At 40.0% G+C, this 16,100-nt stretch overlaps 1 protein-coding gene across 1 annotated transcript; it reads left to right on the top strand.

Annotated features, from left to right (window-relative positions):
- The first annotated feature begins 120 nt into the window (after positions 1-120).
- On the top strand, positions 121-10,833 carry ppef2a (protein phosphatase with EF-hand domain 2a). Its single transcript, XM_058635218.1, has 18 exons — positions 121-362; positions 1,191-1,250; positions 1,348-1,356; positions 1,558-1,685; positions 1,768-1,822; positions 1,904-2,079; positions 2,538-2,652; positions 2,880-2,926; positions 3,152-3,318; positions 3,460-3,496; positions 3,851-4,000; positions 4,085-4,426; positions 6,000-6,185; positions 6,335-6,477; positions 6,951-7,057; positions 7,469-7,635; positions 7,761-7,848; positions 8,824-10,833. Exons 2-18 carry the CDS (start codon positions 1,199-1,201, stop codon positions 9,075-9,077), a joined length of 2,223 nt encoding a protein of 740 aa, XP_058491201.1. The 5' UTR covers positions 121-362; positions 1,191-1,198; the 3' UTR covers positions 9,078-10,833.
- The last annotated feature ends 5,267 nt before the right edge of the window (positions 10,834-16,100 follow it).

Genomic DNA, 16,100 nt, shown 5'->3' with positions numbered 1-16,100 from the left:
TCCCTCCTGCCATGAAACATCTTCCAATATTAAGACCGGTATAGCCGCATCAAGTCATTAGCTCAAGTAATCCACTTGTGGCTTGGTGACTTGATTTAGCCACCACACTAAATACTTTAGGGCTCAACCAGCTTCAGCACGTGGAAAGCTTCACACATGAAGCCTCTGTGGTGAGATACTGGGTATTGCTGCCATTCATTTGCCTACAATGACCAGTCTGATTGACATCCTGCAGTTCTTAACTTGATCCTGGAGGACTGGTGGAGTATGAAAGAGAGCAAATTGCTGTTTAAATACTTGCTGACACAGCACTGACAGCCAAACAACCTGGGAACTGGTGACTGGATAGAGGAGGTGAACACGTAAGTAAAAATATGCAGGAACTTTAATGTCATAAGACTAAGTTTTGGAACATTTTGAAAAACATTTGTACAGACTGTGTTTAAATAACTGTTTATTTGGGTTCACTGCTTCATAGTCCTATTATTCGTATGGGTAATGAATTGTCTTTTGGCCTGAAAGTCCCCTCTGATTGGATGACCTAGGTCTGCCACAAAATATCTTTGCCACCCATCTGTTCTTTTTAAATAGGTCAAAAGCATCCCTGCCAAACAAGAAATACAATTTATAGCTAGTTTGCTATGTTCAGATTTGAATACCTAATATTTAATTTGACAAAATCTTAAAGTGCCTTCCCCATGTTTTAATTCCCAATGACTTGACTGCATGTGAAGATTATGTGTTTTACAGATTGCTTTATGTAAGCCTTCATATAATTCAAGCAAAAACAGTCCACCGTAGGATTGAGGCCATCAAGGTTGAGAATCGCCAGGTAATGAGATTAAAAAGACACAGAGTCGAACGTCCTCTAGCTTCAGCTCCACTGCTGCTGCCACGCTCAACTTTCCACTCTGTGAATGAAGAAGGCGGAGCTGTTTAAAAAGGCCTGAATGGAATGTGCCGTGAACCTGCACCTCAGTCAGTGAATGTGTACTGGGATTTATAGCACTGCAAATGTATGAGTTCCTAAAGATATACCCTGCCTCAAGAGACAGCAGCATCAACGTTATGTTGTAAAAACAAACAAAACAGTACAATTGAACACAACCTGAGGTAAACTAAGGGGCTTTTTGGCCTGTATTTTCAGTCATGTGCAGTGATTTCGTTTTTGCGTTTGATATTTTGAACAGAAACAGACATGGGATGTGGCGTCACAAAGTCCGACCAGTTCCATAAACAATCTAGAAAAGGTAACAGAGACTGATGTAGCTGTTGTGTCACTCGTGTCTCTTTTCACACTGTAATTTCTAAATACATCTATGCTTCCTTCTCTTCTGCTGCATGCAGCCGTGACAAGTAAGACCGACCTGTCTCACCTTGTTTGCTGTGTTTTTGTTGTTGTTTATGGGATGCTTGTTGTAAAATTGATTGCAAAAAAAAAAAACAACTGTCACAGATATTATTCTCTAGTAGATGCAAAGTAAACAAACCATGTTCATTGTGAGAAGCATGAAAAAACAGATGTACCTACAGTTCCTCTAATTGTCTGTGTGTCAGCTCTAAGAGCCGCTGTCCTGATTCAGAGATGGTACCGTCAGTACGTAGCACGAACAGAAATGAGACGCAGATACACCTGGAACATCTTCCAGTCCATCGAATACTCTGGAGAACAGGCTCAGATAAAGGTGACAGTCTCACAGAGAGGATCCAGTGTCTACCTCCATGTCTGCTATAGAGTTTCAATTCTCATCTCTATTTCTTGTGCAGCTTTATAACTTCCTCGGCTATCTCATGGACAATTTCACGCCTACAAGCAACGAGCGTAAGATTTCACATCACTGACAAACTGTTGCTCAGGAAGAGTGTCGACGTGAATCTCAGATTTTGAGCCATTGTCTTGCAGGAAATTTAATCTCGCACATCTTCAGAGAGAATGAGGTTTGCCGCGATGCGGAGTGGGAGAGGTACTTCTGCTTTGAGAACATCGAGGTGCCGGAGATTTACTCAGGACCTCATCTCACATTTCCACTCACGATGGAGCAGGCAGTTGGGCTGGTGGAGGCCTTCAGGAACAAGAAAGTAGGTGCACGACAGTTGAGTCCCTCAAATTAACCTGTGACACGGTGTTTGACTGGTGTTTGACTCATTTCTGACTGGTCAAGTCAAGTCAAAATTTTACACATTTATGAGTCAACTTGAACTCTGAGCACATCTGATGTGCCAGGGCCGGCATTACCAAAGCCGTGGGTTTAGATAACAATATATCAAGAAACAGTAGTTATAATAATAAACAAATAAAGATTATTTAGTCTAAGGAATTAAATATCCATTGGTGCCAATCCCAGCTGATATAGGGCGAAAGGCGGGGTACACCCTGGACAGGTCGCCAGTCCATCACAGGGCCACATAGAGACAAACAACCATTCACTCTCACACCTTAGGCCAATTTAGATTGTCCAATTTGCCTGATCCGAAATTGTTCACATGATGTTTCTGGACCTTAAACCCTTCTTGCTGACAAGTCTGTCTCCCAGTAGCAGCTGCACTCACGCTACGTCCTCCAGCTGCTGCTGGAGACATGGAAACTGCTCCGGATGTTGCCAAACATCAACCGCATCTCAACCTGCCACAGTAAAGAAATCACTATTTGTGGTGAGATAAAATAATCTTTATTTACGTTTAATGACTGATTTTTGCCCCTTAGACGGGTGATTGTGAATGAGGGAACATCTTGAAAAGTTATTTGTTGACAGAAAATGATTTGGTAAACACACAGTTCTCTATTTGCAGCTTTGTAATTGTGAATCTTTGCTGGTTTTCAGAAATGTGAACTGGGTTAATATATCATATATTATTTATATATTTATTTTTCATTACAGGTGATTTGCACGGCCAACTGGAAGACCTGTTGCTGGTTTTCTACAAGGTCAGAACCTCATCCTTTAAAATGACACTGTTTGAATGAATGAATGCTGATGAAGCAGCAAATGATCAAATATGTTGCCAGTGATCTCCTACATTTGTTTCCCTTCTGAACTTTAGCTTTAGGTGACTTTTTGGGGTTGTGCTGTGGCAGATTATCGGTTTTCATTTAGTTTAGTACAGAATGGCCCTTTAATACAGCTACACTCTGCGCTTGTTTATGCTCTAGAATGGCATGCCGTCCTTGGACAAACCCTATGTGTTTAATGGAGACTTTGTAGACCGAGGGAAAGACTCCATTGAGATCGTCCTCATCCTGTTTGCGTTCCTGCTTCTCTATCCGAGGGATGTCTACCTCAACCGAGGAAACCACGAGGACCACATAGTCAACCTGAGGTAAAACACACGGACTTGGGCGACAGGGAAGCCAAATGTCTCATTTGTCAGCTGAATTCTTTTCCTTCATCAGGCAAAATGAAATAGTTATAAATGAGAATATGTCTAACTTGCTTCTTTTGCTGTCATTGGCTGGTTTAGATACGGCTTCACAAAGGAGGTGTTGACTAAATACAAGGTAGGTTTGTGTCATGTCAATTATCTCTTAATACACACAATTTCTTTCGTTTACTGCTTGGAACCAGTACGTGTCCTTGTCGTTACTATCTTAACTTTATTTTGATACCAAGTATAATTCACATAGAGCTTGTAATTGCAGAGATATACTCTATTTTAGTTTGGGCATGTCATTTTCGAGCAGGGACCCCAAAAAGAGGGTCATGGAAGGAGAGGTCAAATAGTAATAAAAGCATCTATCATCCATGATCCACGATGAACTAAAAAATAACAAATGGTTCTATGATGAAAACAAACAGACGACAAAAGAATCGGGAGATGAATGAGTTCATGATGTGGTTGTGTTTTTCCTCAGCTGCACGGCAAACGGATCCTGAAGCTGTTGCAGAAGATTTTCAGCTGGTTGCCATTAGCGACAGTGATTGACCAAAAAGTGCTGGTGATCCATGGAGGGATCTCCGACTCCACTGACCTGAGCGTCATTGCCAGAGTGGACAGACACAAAGTGAGGAGACGAACCGGTGTCTACTTTAATGTCGTGATTTTTAATCAAGAGACAGTCCCTGACACCTGCTCTGTTTGTGTCCAGTATGTTTCAGCCCTGAGGCCTCCAAAGAGGAGACATATGAGCTCAGCGAGGACGTCAATCGACTCGGACATGGACGAAGAAGTCTGGTCCGCCAATAGGTTCCTCCATCGCAGAGGCTCACTTGTATATCCCAAACCTCTGGGAGCCCGCAGCAGCTTCCACAACTGCTCGCTGCAGGATTTCTCTGACCGGATCAAAGTGAACACGGAGGACGGACAAGACGTTCACAGGAGGAGACCGTCCACTTTCATCTGTGGGATCAACAGCTCAGAACAACAGGAGGCTGTGTCTGTGTTGTCTGAGTCCGTCAGCAGTGACACTGCCAACGAAGAGTGGAAACAGGTGATGAACCAATACTGAAATACAAAGGCACGTGGACTGACGTAGACTGACAGAGATAAATGCTCCATCAGTAATCAGCACTCACACTGGCGTCGTGGGCTTCAACATGCTCTAATCCACTGCGTCAATAATCCCTCTGCCGTCATCACCATAAGCAGACGCTCTAAAAGTGAGAAGTTCATTGTGGCACTGACACAATGATCAATCACAGCAAATGACTCTAGGATGCATCGGTTTAGTATTAAAGGGATAGTTTACTCTTTTTTTCGGTTGGGTTGTATCAGGTACTTACAGCTAAAGTTTGAGTTTGTGTAAAAGTAAAGCATCTTACTAGAAAATCCAAAAAGTCTTAAAGTATATGACATTTACTGTACTTAAGTATCAAAAGTAATTGTCTGGTATACTGTAGAATGTAATTAAGTTTTAGAAGTAAAAGTATTAAAAAAGTTAGGATTGGGCCTTGGTAGCTCAGTGGAAGGGTGAGATGTCCTTCAACTGGAAGGTTGTGCGTTCAATTCCTGGCCCTGCTAGTCTATATATATATATGTGTCATTGAGCAAGACACTTAACCCCAAAACTATAGTATAAAGCAGCTCATCAAGACTAGAACAGTTCTATATATATACAGTAGAGCTGAAACAATTAATCAACAACTATTTTGATAATCGGTTTGAAGCTTTTTTCATGATGATTTTTCATTTAAGCTTCTTAAATGTGAATATTTTATTGATTTCTTTGCTCCATATAACAAAGAAATCATTAAAAGTTAATCATTTTGGTTTGTGGACAAACAAGACATTTGAGAACATCAACATTTCCAGGTTTGGCGAACACCGATCAACATTTTTTAAGTTTTTTCTAATGTTTTATGGACCAAACGATTCATCAATTAAGGTACAACACTGATTTTGTGACTGCTGTGTTTGAAATTCCTCTCGTGTAGATCGTATTAAGTCAGCCTCTTGTTAAAAGCTGTTTTTCCTGGTGTCCACTCTGGCAGCCTGCGTATCTTCAGCACAGGGAACAGGCGGAGTGCATTTGTGTGTATGTAAGGTCCCGACTATGTGCCTTTATACAAATACTGTAACCAAACAAAAAACAACAGAATCCCTTTGAATAGAATTCTTTCTCCACGGCAACAAAAAATCTTTACTTACAGACACTGTGTACAAATTGAACTTTGGCAAATCACTGCCTAACCAAAGAAAATTAGGAATCAACCTTGGCATTAATTCATTGAATAAGCTTTTACAATATCACAACAATTACTACAGCTATTATTTCAATCCACAGTTGGACCAATGTGTTAAGTTGTCTAAGAAAACCCAAAATATTCTTAATGGGGGTTAAGGTTTTGGACATATACTATATTTAGGTAGACAGCTGACCTTGTTTTTTGGGCGCATAATGTTTGTGAACCAGGACCTTACCAAATGAAACAACCCCAGACCATAACACTGCTCCAACGGGCTTGTACAGTAGACACTAAGCAGAGTGTCACGTGACCTTCTTTCTATCAGTGGCTTTAAAAGGAAAAAAAATCGTTGTCCCTGTCGTTCCCGTGCATCTCCAGATCCTGGATTTGCTGTGGAGTGACCCGATGACCCCGGAAGGCTGCATACCCAATGAAGTGCGAGGAGGAGGCTGCTACTGGGGCCCTGACGTCACCGAGGACTTTCTGAACAGACACAATCTGCAGCTCATCATCCGCTCGCACGAGTGCAAACAAGAAGGATACGAGTTTTGCCACAACCGCAAGGTGACACTGACAGCCCACAGACACTTCAATAATTATTATTTTCCACAGAAACACATCAGCGACAAGTTTGTCTGTTATATTTTAGGTTGCATAACTGCTGAAGTGCACTAAGACGTCAACATTTTCATTTCTCACGTACTGTACTGTAGGTCCTCACCCTGTTCTCCGCCTCCAATTACTACGACGTGGGGAGCAACAGGGGCGCCTACGTCAAACTGGGCCCAGACCTTTTGCCTTATATGATTCAGTACCAGGCCAGCAGCATGACCCGAGAACTCAGTGTTGGACAAAGGTATGTAGAGCATAGAGTCAATACAACATCAAACATGCCTATGTGATATCATAGAGACAATAAATAACAAACTTTGAGACGTTCTCATGAATAAACACAGGATAAAAACACAAATATAACACGTTTTGCCGGTGATTCTGGTCTTTTCAAACATGTCTAAATGAGGTGAGTAAAAATATAGATTTATATGTGGATATTTTATTTTATTTGAGAAAATCACCACACTCTTGGAGCCTTTATGTCTAACTGATGTTCATCAGAGCAACTTTTGTATTTTTCCATTTTCACTGTTTGGACTTCTATAAATAAGCTTTCTTTCTTTCTTTCTTTCTTTATACTACAGACATGTTTGTCTCTATTAAGCTCAGTTGTAAACATTCTGGCACCTGGCCGTGGTATTGAACTTACTTGACCTAATGTTTTTGTTGTAGTTGTTGCTTTTGTGATCTGATGTGCTTTTATCTCATCGGCAGTGTTGGACGAACTGAGCGCTCGGCCCTCAAAGTCCTGCGGGAACAGTTGTTTGCACACAAGTCTGACCTCATCTGTTCCTTCAAAAAGTACGACAGCGGCGGCACAGGTGCGTGTTGTGGCTTTTGTGTTCTGTGAAGGTGTTATTGAATGTCATTATACAGTATGTGCTTCCCTGTTCTCGCCAAGCCCTCAAAGGTCCATCTCTGAATAGGGGGAAATATGAGCTCACACCTTTGGGCTTTGTGAAGGGAAAAAACCCCATTCAGGAAAAAACAACAAGAGAATATAAGATAGTTTCACAGAAACCTCAGCTACAACAGTTTCTTTGTTGATTTATTGGCCCTTGTTCTCCATAACAGTGTTTCCCAACACTGCCCTGCATGTTTTAGATGTAGCCCTGCTCCAACACACCTGATTCAGATGCAGAAGCCTGATAATGAGCTGTTCATGTTCATGACTGGTGTAACAGATTACAAAAGTGTCTTCTAATGTTAACTTCTGCATTTTTTTGGATCAGGTTTTGTGTCTCTTGCAGACTGGGCCTCTGCAGTGGAGAGTGTGATGCACCTCAATCTGCCGTGGAGGATGCTGCGCTGTCAGCTGGTCACCTGCAAGACCAGCAACGGCATGATAGACTACCACGACTGGTTCAACGAGCTCGCCATCAAAGGACCAAACACGGATGTAAGTATCCAATCGGTTTAGATCAGACTCTTATCATCAACTTATCATTGATTAAAATATACACAAACCAAAGTGTCTGTGTTGTGACTTTTCTCTCTTAATGTCCACCATTCGCCCTTTTGCAGCACATTGACCAGAGTCTGCTGGAGACGCTGTATCGCCACCGCTCCACCTTGGAGACCATCTTCAGGATCGTAGACACTGACAACTCGGGTAAAAATGTTTATCCCATCACTGAAACAACTGGAAACGCGAGTACACTGTTTCTGGTTTTTAAGGGAGGACGTACATTGTTCCTCTCTTGCGTCCAAGGGAACCTGACCTTGAACTATCACTCCATCATGTGGAATCTAAATGTAAAACGGCAAATCATGAAATGGTCAAAGAAAATATCAATACAATTAAAACAATAGAGCAACAAGGTTATAATTATTATTCAAAAGATAAAGGAAGGACATTATAGGGACACTTATTTTAAGAGTAGAGTCACCACTTATGACTATTTCCTTTATTTATTTACATGAAATGCTTCATGTTGAATTCTATTTTGCTGTAAAACTCTATGAGCAACTGGAAATGTGCCTCATAGGATTGTGGTGGGCACCTTCCATTTCCATTGCACCACAAAACAATACTGTGACACAATATTGTGAATAAGTAAATTGTCTGTATGTCTGTATAAGGGTAAAACTGCTTTAAAAAACGCTTTAATAGCCTTAGAATAACACTTGATATGCACATTAGGCAAGGGGCTTGCATCCATATGTTACAACAGAAGCCTGAATGGATGTGCATTTCACATTTTTGAGGCTCTGCTCTCTGTTTACATCCCTACTGGTATACCAAGGCCACCGTAGTTCCCTGACATGCTGACACCATGGTCCTGACATGGTTTGATTCAAGTGTCAAGGGAGATTTACGTTGCTGCGTTTGTTGTGTCCACTCTAAGTTGGTCCTCCATAAGCCTCCTCCTGTGGTGTGCAAAACAGACGATGACGGGTTCCGGCATCCTGAATCCTCCTAGATGAGGATTAACCCACTGATCTACTGCTCAGTCCATCCCCCCCTACCACCACTGACTACACACACACACCGTCACTGTGACCATTAACCTTGTATAGTATATCCTTTTCTTCCTCCCACATCATTTCTCTAAAACCACCTAACATTTAACCTCTCCCTCCTCAGGCTTCATCACCATCGAGGACTTCCGGCAGACTTGGAAGCTGCTGAGCGTCTACTTAAAGATGGCGATCACGGATGAAGCCATCTCTGACCTGGCCGTCACCATTGACAGCAACCACGACGGCAGCATTGACATAGACGAGTTCATGGAGGCTTTTCGCCTCACGGACAAGAAGAGCCGGTTGGAGCGAGGGCGCAGCATGTTTATGGGCACGGCCACCGACCTCACCAAGTTGGACGAGGACCCCACTGTTTGAGTTTCAGTGAGTGGGAGCAAAGACCGACAGAAGAGAGTGCGACTCCTCGCCAGCGAGGCGGCAGATGGGAGGGCGGGGAAACGCAAGCCAACGCAGGCTGCTTTACTGACGCACATCGAGAAGTAGGATGCTCCTGAGCAACAGCTGTGTGGAAGGCACGGGATCAGGATGAGGATGTTAAGGAGCATATGCTCATTTCATTTTCTGAGGGAAGTGTGGGTCAAAACACAACCTCATGCACAAGCACTTAGCTTCTGTGGTTACGTTGTAATAGTTTATCAACAGTAACCAAAAGGGCTTCATACTTAGACTACGTCATTATCACAATAACAAGGCAGTGACCGCTGTTAAAAAAAAAGATTTGGGTCCATATATATCATTATTTTTGACAAAGAGTTAAAAATAAAAATAAAAAAAAAAAGGTGGCAAACTGACTGCAATTTCTACTTAAATTATTTTTTTAATGACGCACAAGATACGACTCAGGATTAGTTTTATTATCTGATGCATTTTTTCAATGACTTGATTTGTTGTTTTTGTTTAGAACACCTCTGATAGGTGCAGAAATCAAGTCACGGTTGACGTTAACTATGAACAGACAGCACTCCGGGTTAAGATGATAAAAACAAACAAACATGCATCGACATACAACTTAACTAAAACACGTTAAGTTGTATGTTGTATGGATAAACAAGGCTGTGCAACTCTTCAAATTCTACATAATTATTTGAAACTAAATGTTGACGGTGTCTTAGCAGTAGAAGATTTTTTCTTTATAGAGATGATGGTGATGATGATGATGATGACGCTATCTGCGAGCTCTTTGTTCCCCCCTTTGTCTTATAGGTGAGGTGTGAGCCCTTACCTTTTCTAATAATTCAGAATGAATTGATATATTTCCTGGACTTTTATGTTGTTGTGGGCAACAGTGAGTTATACAGTATGTGAACAATCTGCTTGAAGAGTTTCGGCACCATACTTGGCCTTATAAGTGTTGTTGTGGCTGTTCCCGGTCATTGCTTGTAGGCCACAAAAGGTGGTCCTAGCACCACAGGACTGCTCTTGCCCACAAAAGGCATGGGTCTTCCTGTAGACTGTGTGGAGACACTTGCAGTGGCAGTCGCAGAGGATGCTCATTATGTTGAAAAACAAATATAAAAAAGATATGCTGGGTAAAATACTGCAGATGGTTTGGGTTTTTTGAAAGATTGGCCCGTGCTCCGATAAACTAGGTGCAATCAAATTAAGGTCTTCCTTAGGCCAGAACGGTTGCTGTATTTTTTTTGGGATAGTTTAATATTTCAGGAGATGCACTTAATTCTCAAAATACAGTGTTTTTCAGTCAAACGGTATCAGTTTAGGATTGTTAGTATAGTGTGACACAACCATAAGAGAAGAATTCACGGTATACATACTGTGTGTTGTATGTAAAATATAAAAATGCAATGAACAATGTGACAAATCCAGGTTTTACTAATGTTTTGGGGACTTAAATCTGTTTACACAGTCACATCATGTGAGATGAGTCCACATAATGGACTCATCTTTCATTTGGGGACACAAATCAAGTCCCCATAATGGAAATTACTACATTTTAGGGTGAATACATGTTTTAAGGTTAGACTGAGGTTAGGATTAGGATTAGGCCAGTAGTAATAATGGCTAAGGTTCAGAATAAGTCTCGAGGACATGAATGCAAATCAATGTAATGTTCTCTGAAATCATGGAAATCAGATCGTGTGTGTGTGTGTGTGTGTGTGTGTGTGTGTGTGTGTATGTTAAAATAAAACTTCATATTTGCTTCATTCATCATCATTCTTCACCAGCAGGGGGCACAGGAGGCCGTTTAGTACAAAAAGGGCTTCCAATACTTGTATGAGGTCTGGTAGTAAAAGTACTTACACTGCTCAGTAAAAAATAATCTATAGCAAGTCAAAGTCTTAAAATAAATAATCCCATATTAGTTTAAAAAAAAAGCCCTAAACAAAATGGGTCAAAAAATAAACAAAAAAAAGAATAAATACTAAAAAAGTATATAAAAAATATAGATTTGATGATTGATTTTCATAATGGGTGACATTATGCTGTAAAAGTAAAATATTATACACCTTATACTTCAAATAATGACAGCCATAACAACAAACTACATGTAACTGCAATAAATACAAACATTAAGACACTAAAACCAAGCACAAGGCAGCAAAAATGTGTCATCCATGTCTCAAAAGAGAGAACTCATTGTCATTTTATGGGGAAATAATTATCCAGGACCTGGTTAGTTGTTAGGAACATGTTTTAACACTCTATAACTTCTTGAAGAGCACCATGCACACTCAAAGAGCAACAGATGAAGAAGAAGAAAAACAATCGGTTTTGAACTGCATGAACTAGATCTATAGTCAAGGCAGTCGTTGCGCTTTTACATGGTTATCTTTGACGTGGGTGGAAACGTGCCCAGAACTGTCCACACTTTCAACAAGTCCACACTCACCAAAACCAACCTAAGAGGGGGCGAGACAGAGTAATTATCTCTCATTAGTCATGCTCTCTGTATCTTATCCTCTCCTAGTTTCAATTTTTGTCATTTTACTCTCACAACGTGATACACATCATGGTGGGCAAAGTGCCCTGTCCCCACTCACCCAGCCACTGCTGCTTCTCACAGGCAAGTAAATTCACACACTAGTGACTAGTGGGACAAAAGAAAATGGCAGTTTGGCCTAGTTGTATCCAGTGTATCGGAGGAGGGGGCTTCTATTGTTCATTCTCTGCCGGTGGTCTTACAGTTGTAAAGCCGCTGGAGTTTTCTGCCCGAATCAAGACAATGTGAATCGGTCAACTGTTGCATCTGTCTTGGTCAGACATGGCATTGTTTTAGGCGCTGCAACGATTAGTCAAACTATTTTGATAATAACATTTTATTTAACCCTTTAGTAGTGAGTGCTTTTGCCCATTTTTCCAGAATAACTTTCAATATCTGGCGGTTATTTACAGTTTACCGCATGTCAAAATGGTGTATTCACGATTTAGAATGTAGAAAAACTAACACCAGATATAAAGATGTGTCTTCATTTATGCTTTTATTCTAATTTTACGTACAATTGTACAATGTCTGTGTATTTGCACACTCGATTCTTCACAAGTAGGAAATATGGCCCATACATGGACTCCGCAGCTATTTTGGATTTTCTCCAAACGCCTCCTAGGTCTTTATGAGCTTCAAAGTTTTGATGAATCATAGTGGAGTTCACACAGTGCTGATTAAGTCGATCGGATGATCGGATGATCAGCTCCACGTGACTCCCTTGTGTCACAACAGCGAAACTTCACTTAACGGAATCATTCGTGCTTCTCTGATGCAAGAGCGATGAGAAACTAAATGTTCAAAGAGAACTTTAGTTTAAGAGGAATTAACTGTGGTTCTCTGAAATGGGAGTAAGTAATGAAGTTACATACCAAAAGGCATGATAATAGAGAACAGTTGGAACATGGACCCTGAGTCGTCCTTTCAGGAAGCTTTGGGGCAGTGTTATGCGACAGATCTTGCATACTTGAGCTTTAATGGTTAATCATCTTCTTTTAGATGTTGAACATTTTCAGATTATGGCACTTTTCTTTTTTCTTCCATCATTGTAAACTAAAACCATTTTATACTGGACCAGTGGTTAATACTAATGGCCATCAAGTGTATTTTCATGGTCTTACTGTATAAGACTGGACCCACAATCCAAATCTGAAAAATTTCTCACCTGGCCTGGGAAAATAGTACATAAGGATCACTTCAGCAAAATATGGGGAAGTGGAAATGTTGGTCTGTTGGCTTTTCCTTCTGAATAAACATAAATCAACTTGTCTATGCTAACTTGTGAGATGATCACCGACTCCCTGTTTGTAGGCACCTACGTATATCTTACCTCATATACACACACACATACTGTATATACAGTATACATTGCTTAACAAATAATAGTATTGGTAAAATCAAAATCATTATTTCATGTTTCTGTAATGGTTAATACACCAGTATGTAGAAGTGCTTTAACCACAATATTGTAATGCAAAAATATAATTGTTATTATTATTCATGAATTTTCAAATGTAGTTTTACAAAAAAAACAACTGAAAAAATAATAAAGCACATTATTATTTAGTAGCCCAGTGAGCCATATTCGGATATTAAAAGGTGAATTCAGTTTGTTCTTTGCCAAGTATATAATAAATAACATTTTAAATTTTAAACAAGTTTAGAGAGATTACTACAATATTCATGTTTTCTCGCTTTTATGAGAAAAGTCAGTTCCCTCAGCTGAGTTTGTGTTTTAAGAAAAGGTCAAGAACATTCAAACACCTATTTAAAACTGCATAACGCATAAAACATGTAAGAATTAACCAAAGAAACACCGAGGTGTCAGTAAATATGTGTGTGGAATCAAGTAAATAGACATAGGTAATGTATAGGTAAACACTCAGTGGAAATATCCTGGATATGTTGGCGCCTGCATGCACCAAAGAGTTAATCACAAGGGCGGAAACATATGAGAAGAGTTTAAACAGAAAGTATGAAACACCCCAGAGGCTAACACTTCAAATAATGAGCCGAAAGGCTGCCATTATGTGTAGATACGACGCTTCAGAAACGAGTGACCTGCCACAACCCCAGCTGCCTGAACTCGTTTCTGTTGAGCCTTCGGGTTCACATTTTAGAGAAATATGCAAAATAGTGAAAAGGTGAAAAGGTTATGGCTCGAGAAGAGCGACAGGAGTCGCAACGATTTAGGAAAAGAAGTGTATTTATTTATGCTGATCATTGACTCAGTAGAGGCCTGTTGCTGAATCATGATTGTCGGGGAAAGTTCTTTCCTGAAATCATTGTTTATTTAATCCGAGGATAGAATAAATATCCAGATACTTAAAAGCTAAATTATTAAAGAGTTACATGCAGTGAGTAAGTGGTATTATGTCTGATGCAGCAACATTTAATGTTCACTGTAAGTCTGTTTCAATTTATGCAAATATATGGTTTAAATATATTTACTTTTAATTTGTCTTTATGTATTAGAAGGGATTATTGCTTAAAACGTGAGGGGGGGGGGGTTTACCCTGTAAGACAAATTATTCACTTCATCTGTGTGTGTATATTGGAGCCAAAAACAGAGCAACAAGAAACATTGAAACTAGAAATAATCTACATAGCCCTTCAACATTAATCTACTAATTACTGAAAACTCCCAAAATACAGTTCTAAGAAAGATTAGATATTTCAATTGAACGAGGAAAAAAACCCCAGAGAAAACAACCATGTGAACTTTGCACTTCAGTGCAACTTTTATTTTTTGCAAATACACTAGAAATGTTTACAAAAGCACTGTATAAACATCTGTGCAGTGTAAATTATCAAAACTAAAAATGAATATTACTTTGAAATCATTTTGCACCTAACATGACAAAAGGATTGTCATTTTCAGCAGCAAAACCAATTAGTAGATCTTTAGAGGAAATGTCTATTAGTGACTGCAGAACATTGAAACTGGGAGATGTGGTCATTACAAAGAGCTAATTTAAGGTATAAAAACAAGGAAAAAAATAAAAATAAAAAAGGATGGTATGGCACAAGTGCTCATCCCTGAAGGAGGGCTTCATTCATCTAGCTAGGTCACACAGCATCAACGCCTTGCTTTACTCAGTCAAAGATAATCAGCCTTCCAGTTATTCACTCCAGTTTGACAGAACGACACAACTTTGTACTCACAAATGTTCATACTCATCCAACACAAACACCCAAATGAAACCATTCAACAACACATTTTTACAGGTCTCCGACTGGACCCAGTGTGAAATGCTGGACCCTCGTTCACACCTTTTTGTAGTTTCAGCTTGAGAAAGAAGATTTGAAATGAATGGAAGTGAAATGTGGTTGAACTCAAGCTTAATATTACACAACAAAAGTTTAAACTTCACTACAGCAAAAATGGGGGGGGGGGGGGGGGAGATCTTACACATGTGAAACAAAGAAAAAAAAATAATCCAGGAAAGAAAAATACATAAACATCCACATTTATCTATTTTACACAGTATTGGATGTATTGCTCTATACTGACAATGTTCTCTGCTCACAAAGAGCACCTGTTTGCTTTCGCACCGGTGAAGAAAAGCACTACCCATCAAAACCACCGTCTGTGATGTTTGTTTTGTTGCCTTGATGTAAAAAGGCACATACATGCATCCACACACACACACACACATAACACTGTTGCAAATACTTCACGAGTGGTGGCACTATTTAATAAAAAAAAAAAAAGAAGGTAGGCGGTGATTTTGTGGCACAGCTGTTATCGCAGAGAGTAAACACTGCGCTGGAGCAGATCTATATGGGTTATCTTTGGTCAAGCAGGAACGAGCCAATGGGTTTCAAGGATTGGACTCAAAGGTCAGTGTAATAGAAGTCAGACAGGAGAAGCAGTGATGGCTCAGGTGCATGCGCACGCGTGTGTCTGTGTGTGTGTGTGTTTGAAAAGACACTGCACAAGCAACGCACACATTTCTAGGGATTAAGGTCTTTCAGGTTCAAGTAAAGATTTCAAAATGTGGATGATGATGATTAAAAAGGCCTTTCATGATAGTTTTTACTTCCTGGTGACCTAGTAGATGAGAAGATTAGGGTAACATGGCACAAGTTCTGTGAATGGGGGAACAAAAGTCGCCTGCATTTATCAAGATCATCTTCGTATTTAATTATATTTTTTCCTACAGACTATGTTCACACATGATCAGCCTGTGGCTTCTTTTCTTGATGCATCAGTTCATCTATAAAAACATCAGGACAGTGTTAAATGCCATTAATGACTCTACCAAAAAACAGCTACATTTTGTCTTTTTTTTAAAATGATTAATAATGTTCGTTTGCCCATCATTTTAACAGTCATCAAATTCAATTAATTATTTACCAAGTAGACCTTTGGATAATGCTGCTTATCCTTTTCCCCTGAATTTGTGCCGAGTTAATCTAATCAAACCATCTCCTGT

The sequence above is a fragment of the Solea solea genome, chromosome 8, assembly GCF_958295425.1.
Source record: "Solea solea chromosome 8, fSolSol10.1, whole genome shotgun sequence".
NCBI lineage: Eukaryota > Metazoa > Chordata > Actinopteri > Pleuronectiformes > Soleidae > Solea > Solea solea.
This window is presented reverse-complemented; position numbering and strand designations above follow the sequence as displayed.

Excerpts from the sequence above, each read along its gene's own strand:
- ppef2a (XM_058635218.1), top strand. The coding sequence starts at position 1,199 with ATGGGATGTGGCGTCACAAAGTCCGACCAGTTCCATAAACAATCTAGA. Across the intron at positions 2,080-2,537 it reads AGGCCTTCAGGAACAAGAAA|CAGCTGCACTCACGCTACGT; the intron begins GTAGGTGCACGA and ends GTCTCCCAGTAG. Across the intron at positions 7,636-7,760 it reads TCAAAGGACCAAACACGGAT|CACATTGACCAGAGTCTGCT; the intron begins GTAAGTATCCAA and ends GCCCTTTTGCAG.